At 39.6% G+C, this 16815-nt stretch overlaps 1 protein-coding gene across 1 annotated transcript in view; it reads right to left on the bottom strand.

Moving 5' to 3' along the window:
* Positions 1–9783: 9783 nt before the first annotated feature.
* CNTN6 (contactin 6) overlaps positions 9784–16815 on the bottom strand; it is a 221956-nt gene continuing 214924 nt past the window's right edge. The window contains exons 21-23 of the mRNA XM_054033268.1: positions 14212–14324; positions 11974–12142; positions 9784–11123 (exon numbers count right to left, since the gene is read on the bottom strand). Of these exons, the coding sequence (XP_053889243.1) occupies positions 11023–11123; positions 11974–12142; positions 14212–14324 (383 nt within the window). The 3' untranslated portion in view covers positions 9784–11022. The remainder of the gene's footprint in view (positions 11124–11973; positions 12143–14211; positions 14325–16815) is intronic.

Raw genomic sequence — 16815 nt, 5'->3', positions numbered from 1 at the left:
ACACAGGAAAAACTTTTTTTTTTCCTCACTGTGAACATTTGCTGTCCCCTGCTGCTGACTAAACAGTAACATTGTGACATCAGAGACCGACAACCACTCATCACACCCTCCCTCCAGTTCATTTGCATACTTGGGAAGAATGACTATTGTGCTGGTTGTCGTGGCAATGGTTGCCTTTGATAACTGATTTACATCAAATGACCAGAACATTATTACTAAGAGGAGTCATGGGAGGAACTGTAAGGAAAGCAGACTGGGTTTGGATAAGCACCTGGCACCTGCTTGTGGTAAGTTATACTGTTTCTTTTCAAAGGGTAATTGTATGTTATAGAGTCATAGCGTTGAAGACCAGAAGGTCCCATCAGAACATCTAGTTTGATCCACTGCATATCACAGGCCACCAACACCACCCAGCATCCACATGCTAAACCTAACAGCCTAAAGTAGACCAAAGTATTGTAGCCCACAGAAGACTAGACTATTATGTGCCACAGGCAGAGAAAAGAAGTGACCGAGGTGCACCAGTTCCCAAGGCCCCCACAGTGGCAGGGAAGTAGTTAAGTGAGCAATACACAGATAATCTTGGCAAATGACCCACAGCCACACACTGCACCCCACCACCCCCAGGTCACTGCCAATCTGACCTGGGGGGAAATTCCTTCCTGACTCCACATATGGTGATTGGTTAGATCCTGAGCATGTGAGCAAGAACCAAGCAACAAAGCATTTGAGAGAGAGAATGATCGGTGCCACCTCAGAGCCCTGGCCCTCCCCACTTAGTGTCCCATCTCTGGACATGGCCATCCCTGATGCTTCAAAGGAAGGAGACCAAAGAAACCCAAATACACTGGTTGGACAGAGAGGTCCCTTCCTGACGTCTGCAGCTGGCCAGCTGAAACCCTGAAGCATGAGCTTTTAGGAACATAAGACATTCAGCAGAGCTGAGCTCCAAGGGTGCTGAGCCCTGCCCTCTATCATCAAATAATTGCATTCATAAATTTGTCCTGCTCTCTCTAAAAACTAAAGTTGTTTATTGGTTTGCTGCCACAACTCCTATTGGGAAGCTGTTCTAGAATCTCATTCCTCTGACAGTTCGAAACATTCTAATTTCCAGCCTGAATTTGTTCATAGCTAAGACTAAGATTTTATCATGGTTATTTTTAGTACAAGTCACCGACAGGTCATAGGCAATAAACAAAAATTCATGGAGCCCTGACTCCAGAGCTGGCCACAGCTGCAGGACAGAGGCACACAGCCCAGCTGCAGCCTTTGCTAAGCCTGGGTGATAGCCGGGGGGGATGGGGGTTCAGGGCTCTGAGAAGCCACGAGGGGGGCACACGGCACCAATGCAGCTGCTGGCCAGGGGCACACAGCCCTAGCTGCAGCCTTTCCCCCTACAAGCCACAGGGCAAGGGCTGCAGGGTCTTGGTTCCAGCCATCCAGCCCCAGCTGCAGCAGGGCAGGGGCGCACAGTCCCACGTCCAGGCCCGGCTTCAGCTGCTGACAGCTGAAGTGGAAGAAATCACAGAAGTCCGGTAAAGTCACAGAATCCATGACTGCAGAGACCTCTGTGACTAAATCATAGCCTAATTCATGAACAGTTTATATCCATTTATTCTTGTGCTAACAGTGTCCTTTGGCCAAATAGCTCTTCATCCTTTCTGGCGTTTACCACCCTGATATATTTGTAGAGAGCAACAATATCCCCTCTCAGCCTTCTTTTTGCTAGATTAAACAAGCCAATCTCTTCCAAGCTCCTCTCATAAAATAGGCCCTCCATCCCCCTGACCATGCTAGTAGCTCTTCTCTGCACCTGTTCAAGTTAGAATTCATCTTGCTTGAACATGGGTGACCAGAACTATACACAGTATTCCAAATGGTGTCTTACCAGTGCCTTGTACAATGGCACTAATACTTCTCTCTCTCTGCTGTAAATGCTTCACTTAACACATCCGAGGATTGCATTTCCCTTTTTCCACAGTGGTATCCAATTGGTGGCTTGTAATCAGGTTGTGATTGACGCACACACCCATGTCTCTCTCCTCTGTCACTTCAAGCTGATGAGCCCCCAGCTTTTAGGAGAAAAACTTACTATTAGACCTAAAGTGCATGACCCTGCACTTTGTACTTTTGAACTTTATCCCATTTCTGTTACTTCAGCCTTCAGGAAGATTGGAATGACTTCGTATAATATTCTGATCCTCTGTATTGACTATGTCTCCCAACTTTGTCTCATCAGCTAATTTCATTAGCACACTCCTACTTTTTATGTCAAGGTCATTAATCAAAAAAATTGAATAATGTTGGCTCCAAGACTGATCCTTGAGAAATTCCACCAATAACCTCCTTCCAGTCCTATAATACACCTTTCAGCACAACATTTTGCCTTTTCCCCTTTAGGCAATTCCTTATCCACCTTACAATTCTGTACTAATCCCCATCTTCTCAAATGATATTCCCATGTAGTACATTGTCAAATGCTTTACTAAAGTCCAAGTGTATTAAATTTACTGTATTTCCAGTATCTAAAAAAATCAGTTATTTTCTCAAAGAAAAAAATCAGATTAATCTGTATGATCTATTTTTGATAAACCTATGTTGCATTACTTCCCTTTTACTGTTTACCTCCATGAATTTAATTATTCTTTTCTTCACAATTTCTTCTAAAGCCTTGCATACTATTGAGGTCAGACTAACAGCGCTGTAATTGCCTGGGTCACTTTCTTTTTCTTTCTTGACTATAAGTAAGGCATTGGTCAATCTCCAGCCATATGGTACTACCCCGAATAGATAGATGTATTAAAAATCCTTGCTACCAGATTAATAATCTCATGTGCCAATTCTTTTGGAAATTATCTCACAACACCCCCCCACCCCACCCCCGCCACCAACCCCTCCAATTTGAGCATATTAAATTCTTTAAGTTTTCTTCCACCTCAGATGTGGTAATTTCCATTTCTATATGATCACTTCCATCAGCTTTCCTGCCTTGTTGTGCCTGTTCCATATTATCACCCTTATTGAAAATTGAGGCAAAGTATTCGCTTAATTTTGGTCATACCTAGATTATCTTTAATCTCCTTCCCATGCACACTGTAAAGTTTTTTTTTTATTTGAGAATTTACTTAAAGGTTTGCTCTTTGGGACAGCTTGGTAGGCATATATTTATATATATAGGTGAGAGTATTAGCTCAGGCATGTTATTCCAGAATAACATACTTTATTACCACATAAATACAGTGCAGGATACTATAAATGGCAGACTAAAGCAGTGAGCAGGGTCAATTTCAGTTCCTTTTACTCTATTAAAGTTTCTCCAGGAAAGAGATTCATATATTTTGTTAAAACCAGGTGACGTGTCTATATCAGTGGAATAGTTTATTCCAGTTGAATGATACCAAAAGCCTGCGTCCTGCAGACATCTTTAGAACATATTTTAATTGAACCGTTTGAATGAACAGTAGCAGCTAGCAGACTGCTGGGGCCGCACAGATAAATAATGATTGTTGCTAATAAATATTTACAACGTAATTATAGTGGGCTAGATTGTGTTTAGGCTCAGCCCTGTGGACAGTCCCAGGCCAGAAATGTGACCAAAAGAGGCACAATTGCTTGTTTGTTCTAAGGGAGTTTAATACACATGTAACTTTATTCACATGAGTAGTACCACCGCCTTTGCAGGAGCTCCACACTTTAATGGGCCCACTCGCATGAGTAAAGTTGCACACTATGAGGCGTTTCATGGCTAGGCCTTCTGACCATTTTCTCAAGCAAATAATCCTATTGCAGTCAATGGGACTAATGGCATGACAAAAGGGTTTGTAGGATCAGATAAATATTTGAGGCTAGAATGAGAATAGCAAGGAATGGCTAGAAAAAAATGCTTCCATTTGAAAAGTTTCTTCAAAAAGAGAGAGAGCGCAACAACACTGTATATCGAACTGTCCCCATGAAATGTTTCATTTTCCACTAATCTGCGCTCTCTGATGGAAAACCAGTCCCTCAGAGAAATTCTGACTAGCTCTAACTGTAACTAATAGCAGCTTACCTATGACCAAAACAAAACAAAACTTTTCATTATGGTACCTTCCTGGTAACACCACACAAGCAATACATCCATGAGAGAGTGAAATGGATTCTCGTCTGGCTCTGATATCATCAATGTGAGATGCAAATTTCTAACAGTGTTTGCAGGATCAGGGCCAAAGGGAATTTTGCCTCTGTAAAGGCTGCTTCCAGCTGCAGAATCTTTATGAATTATAATGTCAGACAGCCCAGAAAGAACCAGCTTAACATTCAGAGCCTGCTTACGTTGCGGAAGTGGTACATAGAGACGTCAACTCTTTACATGTGACCTGCGGAAGTTAGATGAGTGATTATTGAGAGGTAATTAACGTGGAAACTCCCAGCAGCACGCTTGGAGAATGGCTTTCTAGAATAGAACTATACTTTTGTTTTGTGACAAAATCTAACAAGAGAATGTACGGATGTTCAGCCTCCCATCCCCATGTTATTTCTTTGTCTGGTAGACACTATACATTCAGATTACAGACATCTGAAATTGCTATTAGCATGGAAAGGTGCCACGTGAACTGTAACCTACCTGCTGTGTCTGTAAATTGGCAGATACAGCACTTGCACTGACTATTCAAATTAGCTGAAAATAGTTTTGCTTATCTCTATTTTTAAATGTCATCTGTCATAAAATATTAAGCGACTCTAAACAATGTTCAGATGGCTTGTGGGGTTGTGCATGCAGTCAGATATCTGAGTTGGGATTTTGCTCTGACTGTGAGCTCTCCGCAACGCAGAAGAGTGGGAGCAACTCAGCACGTGCTTGCAAGGTTAAATGCAATGGTAACTTCATGAGACAGTCTCTTCATTTTGAAGTAGATAATAAACTGTTCTGATTTTGAAGCCTACTAGTGGATTTGATCATCATGTCAACACAGTCATTTTTTTTTAAATTAATCTCAGTTTTGAAATTATTGGGGTTTACTCTGGTCTCACACTGATCTTCCTCTATTGACTGCAATGGAAAACTCCTGATTTACTCCAATGGGTGAGGAGAATCAGAACCACCCTACTCTTAATCCATCTGTTCCTTCTTCAACGATAATTCAACGTTGCTATAACAGCTAGAGTTGCCATTTGAAACACTTGAAAATATTTCAGCCTCTTCATCTACACAGGTTATTTTGGACATGAAATTTGTTGGCTAAGGCTGAGGTGAGCTTTGGATAGTCCTAGTGCCTTTCTTTGATTTAGAGGAAATAATTAGTTATTATTCTTTCTTTTCATGCTTTTAGATATTCATTGTCTTTCAGGAAGTCTTCAAGGTAAACAGAGAGACAATGGCGATAAAAGAAAAGGTTGAAATTAGAACAAATTCTGTGGTTAAATATCTGAATAAGAGACTATCTACAGCAGGGCTAGTCAATAGGCAGACCATGAGTCAAATCCAGACTGCCAAATGCTTTGGAACAGACTCTGAAATCTGTTTATTTACTTATTATTATCATTATTGTTGTTTTTGTATTATTTTCTCTGGAGTCTGGACCTTGACTATACCTTGACCAAGAAATTTGGACCTTGACAACAGATAATTGATTACCCCTGACCTAAAGACTAAGTGTTCTGCCCCAATTTACATGGATTTTTAAAATTAATACACTACACAAAGCATCTTTGTGCAGTTAATACACTACACAAAGATAATAAAGATACTAAGTGCAGCATAAATCCTGGTTCTATATCATAGTGATGTCCCAGGAAACGGATCTGGATTACATTGGAAAAAAAAAAAGTCACTGGTGCTGTCTCTCTCTCTTTCAAGGGTGGACTGGAAGTTTCATTTGTCTTCCCTGGAGCTGGGAGAGGACATGTACCAAACAGTTCCAAATACGAGGCAACGTTCCCGAAAGTAAACAATTCAGGTTCCCCAGCAGGGTTTTTCCAGACTGCAATTCCCCTAGCATATGTACCTTAACTGCCCCAGCATTTGGAAGCAGGAAGCTAAAGCTTCCAACATTTGAATGACCCTTCTCTCATCGACAGGAAAGCTGCATTTATTTTGCTTCTCTAGTCCTGATTGGCCCCAGACTCTGTTTTATTCAGAGGCAAGGTTAGGCTTGCTGAGAATTAAACCAAGACAATTAGCCCTGTCTTGTCTGGCCAATTGTTGTTAAGGCAACCCAACCAAGTCCCAGGTGTCAGGAATCTCTTAGGCTCATTTGATTCCCAAAAGAGCGTGAAAAAGGAATTCAAACAACAACAATAATTCTGCAGCATAGACAGAGTATAGTACAGAAAGAGAAAACAAGGCAAGATGATCTTTCATACTCCACTTACATCACATTTATTCACTTAATCAAACCACGTACAAACCTGAGTTTTATAGGCTATAGGAGCATCTATATACCCCACAAAGCACCAGACCATCCTGTCACATTCCTGAATATGGGCACCCTTCATGGCACATCTTATCCCTATGTATTACCAAACAGTGTAAAAAAAGATGTGATTCATAGGTGTGCTGGTAAGAGATTAATCTTTATTTCCAACTCCTGGTTCAGTCAGCTGACATGAGTCCAGTTTACAAAAGGTTATACCATTGTCACATACCTGGGATCATTGTCTATTGAGTCCTGTGTTTATTGTTACCTCTTCTTTTTGTTTAATCTTTTTGTTAAATCAAATGCAAATAAAGCCTCGTATCAATAAAATTAGCAACCATCAACAAGCACAGGTGATCAGTGGAACACACCAATAAAGATGGAAAAATGTTATGTTCTCAGAACAGTTTTGTGCCTGATTTGGCTTCTGAAGTGGATCTGCCATCTAAAGCCCGTGTTTTTTAGTGCCAGTGACTGGGTGGGTGACTTTTGTTACCTCCCTCTGTCAACAGCATTCTGGATGTCCTCAAGAAATAGAGACAATGTCTGCCTTACTTTTGTTTAAGTATCTTCTTTTCCTCTAGCACAACTGGTTATTGCATATAATCATGTTGTGGATTAACTAGATATTAATTTAGCACATTGGACGCCAATTTCTGTTTGAAATTTGCCTTTCTCTCCCACTTGACATGGGAGTAACTGTTTGCCATTTGTCTTGTTCACTATCCTCCATTCAAGTTTCCTGGCATATCAGTTTCTTGTAGAGGTGGTTGGAACATTTTCTGCAAAATTTCATTTTGTTGCCATATGCTATTTCATCAAAGCTGAAACATTTTGTGGGGGTGTATTGGTTTTGACAAAGTTTACCTTGGAAAGGAGAGAGAGACTTTCACACAGCCTGGTGTTTAGGGCACTTACCTTTACACACACACACACAAAATGAAAATCTCTGTTTTTTGTCTGAAAATTGACATTTCAACACAATTCCATTTTCATAAAAACATTTGAAATGGCTTGTTTTCATGCCAATGTGGAACAAAAACAAATTCTGAAAATTGCTGTAAATTGGAATTGTCAACTCTAGTTTTTGTTATCTACTTTAAAGTCAATTTCTTTGACTCAAGAAGCATTTTTAGATATTGTCATTCTGCCCATACATCTCCAGAATGGTGATCCTACTAACACATGGGAAGTGTAATCTGATATTGTAATTAATGCTTAGTATGACTCCCTTGAGTTAATCGGGGATATTTTAGCAAGTTCTTTGCTATTTGCAGTGACTTTTCTGCTAATCCATTTAATGGTATTGAGTAATGGTTTGGTGCTTAGATATCAGAGTTCCTGAAATGAACCATATATGAATTAGGGTCAGATATCTGCTCTTAACACTTATGAACAAACTATGACTCACGATATATGGTAGGAAATTTATTAGAGCATAAGCTTTCGTGGACTACAGCCCAATTTGTTAGTCTCTAAGGTGCCACAAGTACTCCTGTTCTTCTTTTTGCGGATACAGACTAACACGGCTGTTACTCTGAAACCTGGATATATGGTAATGAGCAATTACATTGCTACTGAGGGGGTTATCCAACAGCTCAATTTTCAAAGAAACTGAGTATTAGTCCACTTAAAAAACGGTAATCTTTTCTATTTAGTTTAGATATGCAGGCCTTGCAGGAAGGGTGATCAGGAATCTCATGTGATTTTTCTGCCTTTTGTTGTATTTATTGCAAATTCCTCTCCCTGCAGTTCCTTCTTTTCACTTGCTCTTGAAAGTGTGTCCACTATAGGAAGTTCCTCCTTGGGCCTGTATTTCACATTTAATGAGGGTTTTTGCAAGTTCATGCTAATTTATGGATGTGTAGATGTCACCTCTCACAATGGTAATATAGTTTCCAATGGTTTATAATCTCTACCTTAACAGATTTCTGCCAATATACATATGCATGAAGCTGCTCACAACCAAGCACAATTGCCAGCATTTCTTTTTCAATCTCAACATAGTTCTGTGGTGTTTTAATCAGTGCTTTGAAAGTGTGTATGCCAGGGGGTGACTAGTCTGCAGAATGACATCCCCCAATCCATTTGAGCTCACATCTGTTATAGGCAGCACTGGCTCTGCCGCTGATCAGGCCTTCCATGTCTATGGACGAGCATGATGTTTTGAGCTTTGCAAAATGTGACCTGTTCAAAATAAATACTAATCTTAATAAGAATCTGTTCTTACTGCTCTGCTCCTTAGTATGTGACTAGATTTCTTTTCCCTCTGGGCCTTTTGTGAAAGGGAATGGGTACACAATAATCATCAGTAGGAACATTCAGAACATGTAAGCATGTTTCATGAAAAGTGCTGGTGTTAGTAAATATTTTCTCCATATTCAGTTTTGTAACAAGGAAAGGGGACACAGCCCGGGTCTTCATGCTGAGGGTGCACGTTACACAGTATTTAGTAGTGGAGAGGGAATGTAAACTAGTGCGAAGTGCTGAGGAACTTTTTGGTCCCCCAAACCTAATGTGAGAGAGTCAGTCCATTGATACTGGTGTTCATAAAGCTGTCAAGCTATAATCAACTAGTGTCACTTCACATTTTGGGCCAAACTCGTTTATTTTAAATGGTTTATAGTCCCCTACGATGGGACTGAGTTTGACTGTCTAATAACTGAATAAACTGAAGAACTTAATCAGGTGATTTTCATCATCTTGTAGTATAAATATAAAATATTGTTCCTTTCCTTCCCCCTCACAGTCCCGCCTGAAGATGAAGCTACAGTTTCAAACCGTGACAAAATAACTAATAGCTAATACATAGTGACGGAATCTGTCAGGAGACTAGTATAATTTTTTTTAGTGACAAAGCATTTTAACAAGCTCTGATATAACATCATTGCTCTGATAAATGTGAGAAAATGGTGGAAGTCAAACACAAAGGGAAAACAGATTTTTCCTTGTGAAGGTTGGTAAAATCTATACTGTATATATCGGAGAGAAAGAGAGACAATCTGTAGGAATTATGACTAATACTCTTGCTGAATTGATTAAAGAGCAACTTTACAAACCATTAAAGACATTGGATCCTATTCTCCCACCACATGATTTCAGTATCTCCTGGTCAGATCCCTTTAAGGGCCCTTTAAGATTAGTCAGTGATGTAATATGCATTAGGTGATATTCTACCCCATTGAAGTCAATGGGAGATTTGCTATTGACTTCAATAGGGCCAGGATTTCATCCACTATGTACAGGCAGAGGGGAACCACATAAATGTGAATACCCTGCAATTAGATGGCTGGCCACAAAACATTTCAGAACTTTTTAAACATTTGAGATGATTTATGTCAAATCAACATGCAGAGCTTTTCAACAAGCCACTGTATACTTTATTGGTAACGGAAAAAAGTTCTCCTCAGATTAGTCATTAATTCTTTCAATGATTGCATTTTATTCAACAGCGTAGTATTGGTATAAAAAAAGATATTGTGAAAAGTTTTCTATAAGGTCACACAACAACCTTTCATCTCCTGAGTGGCATTGCTGTATGGTTGTGAATTGCATTAATGCTAAAGGAAATTATGTACACAAAGTATATCCCAAAGCAGCAAGATGAAAATGTAGTCTTAAATATTTAAGTAACTATATGGTTGGATTATTCAGTTATTTAATTTATTTATTTATTAGAAAAACAGAACCGAAGCAGATGATTTAGAAAATGAAACACAAAATTACATTGAATTTATAAGAAAAATAGTACGTCAAATATTTCACAGACCAACCGTGAAGATGTTCCTTTACTAATAATCTTAATGTAAATATTTAGCCCCCTCTGAAATGCTTGATTTATTGACCAGAAGAGTTTCTTTGCATAAAAAAGTTTTTTAAAAACGTATTTGAGACTATACTGGTTTAGTGTATGCTATATCATAAGAAATATTGTCTCGTTAAGGGCCTAATCCGCAGGCTGTGGGATTGAAGTCAATGGGATTGTTTTAACTGAGTTCAATGGGTTTTGGAATGGACTCTAATTCCTTTTGTAGAAGCAGATGACTATTTCCCTTTTCAGAGAAAATAATTTGGTAAAGTTCAAAAGGGTACATTATATGTCGATTCATGTCTTGTAACATCCAGGTAGTAACCTGATACAAATAGGTGCAAAATGTAAACAAATATTTTTTTCATTAAATTGTAAAGTGTGATTATTATTCTTTTGTAAAGATTGAAATGAGGAAGATAGGGTAAATATCCACTCCACAAACATCTGCAAACCTATTCCCTCTTTGTTATCAATTCACAATTTATGAGTTGGCCCGGGTCTTTCATGTGGGTCATATAATTAAACTGGATTTGCACCATACCTCATTGTTTGCAAAATATAATAGGTGTCACTTGTTGCAATCACACAGCTATATTTTGGCACCACTCCATTTAATTTATTTATATATATTTATCCACAGATTAATATATTTTTATTAATGCAATATTGATATTTACATTCTTAATACTGTACAGTGTATATTCCCACCCCCCCAGTAGTATAGTCATCGGGAATGTTGACTGTGGCTGGAGTATCAGGATAAAATCTATAGACGAGTTACTTTCAAAGGTCCATGACTGTCCGTGGCTTTAATCATCAAAGAACTGAGAAAGTAAGAATGCAACTCAGAATCATAATCCCATTTGTTACCACATGGACTACCAACTGGAATGATTTTGTTCCTCTGGAGTTTAAACCTATAAAAATACAAAAATAAAACCACCTCAGGCAAGTAAATTCATATGCAAGAGTACTTTGTGTCAGATCTATTTTTCAAAGAATTCAGAATCATTCAAATTTTTCAGCAAAAATGCATATACACATGTTATGAATTATAATAATTCATATCAGCTCATGCAAGGTGCTAAGTGTCATCAGTGCCCAGAGACGCTAGCACTTCATAAGATTGGGACCATGATGCTTTGTTACTAGGGTGACCAAATGTCCTGATTTTATAGGGACAGTCCCGATTTTGGGGGCTTTTTCTTATATAGGCACCTATTACCCCCCAACCCCATCCCGATTTTTTAGACTTGCTATCTGGTAACCCTCTTTGTTATTGCTAATGGGCTCAAATCGTACTTTTTCCGGCAGCGTTGCCCAGGAATTACAGAAGTAAAATGACATCACTTCATCTCAACAAGAGAAAAGGAGGAACCTTTTCATGATAGCTGGCACCTTCTCTGAAGGTATTTTAGGAGGAGATGCACCCCCAAGTCTATTACCAACAAATCAGTGCTACATAATGCCTATTAGGCACACCCTTGTGTTGAATAGAGTCACTTATTCCACGTGGAGTTTTGGTCCCACTCTCCAGGCCACTGCAGAGGGAGAGATACCCTAAAAAGTTAGGCCACATACAGACTGTATAAATTGCTTTCCCCAATTTGCATTAAACATAAAACTATACCAGAGATTGCTCCAGGTTTACCTAGATCAAGCCATGCTATTGCTCATCGATGGTGGTGAAGATCTAGTTAGCCTTCCCTTTAGAAGTGCACTGGCTTCATTTTAGACAATAATATTCAGAAAAAAAAACCAACTTACTTGACATTTTTGGAATCCTAATTTCCTCACTACTGCTGCCATCCCCACCATCGCTGACTGTTCTTATTTCTATGAGATAATCTTCTTCAAATGGTACCAGAAGCTCAGCTGAGGTGTTATTTGTCTCCAGTATATGAGTTTTGCTTTGTCTAGTTTGCCTGTATGAAATCTAAATATAAAGGGATTAGAAAAAAACAGAAATAATTGGATTTTTGTAGCTGCCTTTTTTAGGGTCTCTGAGAGCGCATTATTTCTCATATCTCACACACATGTAATTCTTCATTTTCAGAACCCTGCAGATTTATTGAGCAGAAACACAGACCACTTCAGAAAGTTACTATCATTTTCTGTGTAGATTCAGCATATGGGGCCTAATGGGTGTAGTGCTTCAATTACAATGCCAGCCCTTGTCCTATGTGCAACACAGTATTCATAAGAAATAGATCCAAATTTCAGTTACAGTGTAAGGCCATGAAAGATTATTCAAAATGTATTATTCATGTCTCTATCTCAGTCAGTGTGGAAGTACGGAAGATGCACTTAAGGCCAGATTTTAGAGTTTCTCATCCACAATTGAGGCCTGATTTGAAAACAGCTCAGCTCATTGCCCATCATCTCCCCTTGTGGCCCCATTTTCAAAACAGCAAAGAAACCATTGTGCTGAGCTCCTTTGAAAATCTGCCCATTTGTTTCTGATTCAAAGTCCATCTGAATCAATACAAATACTCCCATTGAGTGCAATGTAATGCTTATCTGCAGATCTGAACAGGGGTGGCTCTAGCTTTTTTACCGCCCCAAGCACGGCAGGCAGGTGGCTTTCGGCAGCATGCCTGTGGGAAGTCCGCCGGTCCCGCGGCTTCGGCGTACCCACCGCCGAATTGCTGCCAAATCCACGGGACTGCAGACCTCCTGCAGGCGCGCTGCCGAAGGCTGACTGACTGCCACCCTCGCAGGGACCGGCAGGGCACCCCTTGCGGCTTGCCGCTCCAGGCACGCGCTTGGTGTGCTGGTGCCTGGAGCTGCTGCTGGATCTGAAAAAAGTGAAGCAACCTGTAGGTATATGTACTAAAAAAGCTCAAGAGGAGACAGTAATTTGGATAGTGTCAACTAGAACTCCTTCTCTCCTAACACAGAACTCACTTCATTTAGTACTGTTCATGTGGTCTTTTTGTTATGATATCATCGTGCCAGCTTACAGATTGGTTGGACTATTTCACTGGTGCACGAGGGCTAGCCAGAAATAAATTTAGATGCAAATCCTGCGTGCAAGAATAATCTCTTCTTCAGGAAGTCTTTCTTCTTTGCCAGCACAGCAATGACAGTATATAACTTCTTGCTCTTGGCAGCTTTTTGACACTTTTATGTTAAAAAAGATAAACTGAAGAGTGAAGTGGATGGAGAAATGGTGTTAATGGGCATTTTTAAAATAGGTTTATTGCAGTGAGTACTTAAAGAGCTCCTAGAATGTTGAAATATAATAGAAAAGTATTGCCTAGAAGCAAATGGTTAAAGCACAAAGGAGTGAACCTAACAGAACTCAACAGTCTAGTCTGTCCCCAAAAGTGTGCAGCTCGTCAAATAACATAACTCATTAGGGAGTAACAGTGTATGGGCTCACCTCTCTTCCAGAAATGTTGGATGTTTTTGTTTTGTTTTTTGGGGCAGGGTTCTTTTTTTTTTCATGGGAAATATCTGTGCATAACCTTGGGGTGAGTAAAACAACAATTCCACAAAGGTCCTGCATGTCCTTACTCATGCAAGTCTTCACCCATGTGAGGAAGAGTTTTTTCAGGACTGGGCCTAAAGGCCAGTGTCTAAATTCTTCATGATGGGAATGAAGAATCTTTCCTTTCTTGAACTGGATTGTGGCCACCTCCCTCCTTGGTCAAAACCACTGCAAACAGGCTTCATACTAAATTTACCCTTTTAAAACAATAGATTTATTAAAATGATTTTCATGTAGAGCTCCTTGACACTTTTATTACCTAGAGGTCTATCCTCTGATCTGTGTGGAGATGCATTTATGCATTGACAAATTATAAGAGCTAATAGCAGATAGCCCAATTTTAATTTTTATATTTGACTGTCCATCATGCATCCCAAACACTGAAGAAGTCAATATTTTCCACTTAGTGATTAGTCTCAGGGAAAGTATGATTGTCATCAAGCATTTGCTCTACTTGTGGTGTCTCTATTATAACCAATATGTATGATTAATTAGACAAAGAAATTACTTACTTTGTAGCCTAACACCTCTGATTCATTTTCCATTGTTTTTACATGTTCCCAATTCAAGCATATTTTTGAATTTGTCAGTTTCCATGCAATGTTTGCTGGTGGTTGACTTGGTGCTTTAAAAAAGATAATCACAAGATACAATTTGATATTAATTTGCATAGTATAATCGAACAAGCTGCTGACATGAAAGTAACCAATGCACGGCTGATCCAAACCAAGAGGAGTAAAAATATTTTCAGGTCAGTCATCCCTATCATGTTAGTTAGAATTGTAAAGTTCTACTCATAACACAAATAACCTACTGAGAAAAGTGCAATTTAGGAATATAGGAAGAATCTGGTGCTTTCAGCCTATACTAAGTTACACTGAATAGATTTTGTTAAATTTTAAGTACTATTACGAATATTTAGATGTAATGTACTACAAAATGTTTTTCTATGTGGATATCAGAAAAAAAATGAGGTTACAAAGCTTGAAACAAGCTCAATGTGCAAATCTTTGTTTTTAATAGATCAGACTGCCAGGGTTTTAGGAACCCTTGTGTCCAGTAGACAGAGTAGACTTTTGAAGGTACAAATAACACTCATTAGGTGCTAGATCCACAATGTTCCAGATCCTCAAAGGTATTTAGGTGACTAATTCCTGCTACAATCAAGTGGAGTTAGGCACCTAAATGCCTTTAAAAGTTTAGTGCCTAAATTGAACCTTTCGGCACTACTGAGATCCAATGTTGAATTTAGGCACCACTGAGATCCTCAAAACCCTGCTGATCTGCCACCTAACCCAGTAGGCACCTGGAGTCCCCACGGCACCTAAGCTTCCAGTTGTGGGCATGTGCAAAAAATGCCTAAGTCCTGACTGCCACCAACCTGCTTGGTGCACTAGCCATGCCAGCATTCCTAAATGAAGTGTTCCCCTGCCTGTCTTGCTTGTGGGGCCCAATCTGGTATATATGCTCACAATCCTCTGTCTTTTTTTTCCATGAGAAAGGACTGACTAGGTTTAGGAGACTAATTCCAGGAGAGGGTTCATGGCTGAGAATCCCAAACAGGGGGAGGTGCCTCCCTTTTGCCTGGAATTGGGCACCTAAATATCTTGGAGTGGAGACTGGTGGGACTTAAGCCTGTCTCCACTCCTTGGCATTTCCTGGTGGCTAGTTTAGGGATCTCTTCACTCAGGCCATTGAAAATCTACCCCAAAATGACTGGGATTAAATCCTGCAAAATTCAGAGTTCTCCAAGTATCAGGGGGTTCTCCAAGGATGTGTGAAGTTGAAACAGCATCTCTGAACTAAATTTGAGATTTAGAATGGTGGATTGTATCCTGCGGTATGGTGTATCTGTCTTGGTTAGGGGCCACATCTGGGAGGAGAGCATTTAGAAATTAAGGGAATGAGATGAGATTGCCTACAATGGCATATGACTACTAATAGAAAATATCTCCAACAGCCAGATATGGGACACTACATTGGGTGGGCTTTGAGTTACTACAGTGAATTCTTTCCTTGGTGTCTGTCTCACTGGTCTCACTGACATGCCCAGGATCTAACTGATTGTCATATCTGAGGTCGGGAAGGAATTTCCCCCCAGGTCAGATTGACAGAGATTCTGGGGATTTTTTGCCTTCCCCGATGCATGGGGCACAAGTCATTTGCTGGTTCAAACTGGAGTAAATGGTAAATTCTTTGTAACTTAAGTCTTCAAATCATGATTTGAGTATTTCAGTAACTCAAACAGAGGTTATAATCTATTACAGGTTCTGTGGCCTGCAACGTGCAGGAGGTCAGATCAGATGACCACACTGGTCCCTTCTGACCTTAAAGTCTATGAATATAGACTTGGATTGGAAAGAAGAAAATGGATTCATTAGCACCAGAAGGACTCCTATGGTTTTCATGACTCAGACCTAAAATGAACATATTAATTTTCTGGCATCCATTTTCTCCCCTTTTAAATCTATGCACTGCTGTTTCCACATCTGACCTTGACACTTAACATATGTAAATTATAAGGAACAGTTAATTTGATAACAGTCTGTAATCTCCTTTTGTTTCCTACAGAGATGGAACAAACTAATTGTTATATTATGCAAGAAAAGTAGTGATGTTTGTTTCATAATTGTGGAGAGGTTTAATCCTTTTCATCAATAGGAAAGGAAGATGTTGGTGAACAACCGAGGTGTAACCAAACAGATGTGTGCATATTTCAGCCGCTCCCTCACTGAGAAATAGTCTGAAAGCTGGGTGAATTCTGATTTCTTTCTTTAGAAAACGTCCATGAACTTGCATAAAAAGTGAACTCACTTAACTGATGTTCACAACCTCTTATTTGCTTTCCACAAACACTTTTTCAAGCAATTACTTGTTCACAAGGAGGCTCAGTGAAGGGAAAGTGTCATGAATCCTCAACCAATTGTGTATGCTGACGGGTATTTTCATGGTAGCGTTGCAAGTACTTGTGCATGGAGGATCTTCACCCCTCTCCAAAGGGCCGCCACAAAGGTCTTTGTTGTGCCACTGAAGTCTAACTTAAACTCATAAGCCATTACCATTTGACTTTCACCCAAAATGTGTCCGTTTGTATCACAGGAGAGTTATCCAAACCC

This window comes from Malaclemys terrapin, chromosome 7 (genome assembly GCF_027887155.1).
Source record: "Malaclemys terrapin pileata isolate rMalTer1 chromosome 7, rMalTer1.hap1, whole genome shotgun sequence".
NCBI lineage: Eukaryota > Metazoa > Chordata > Testudines > Emydidae > Malaclemys > Malaclemys terrapin.
The sequence above is the reverse complement of the archived record's forward strand: the minus strand, read 5'-3'. Positions and strand labels throughout refer to the sequence as shown.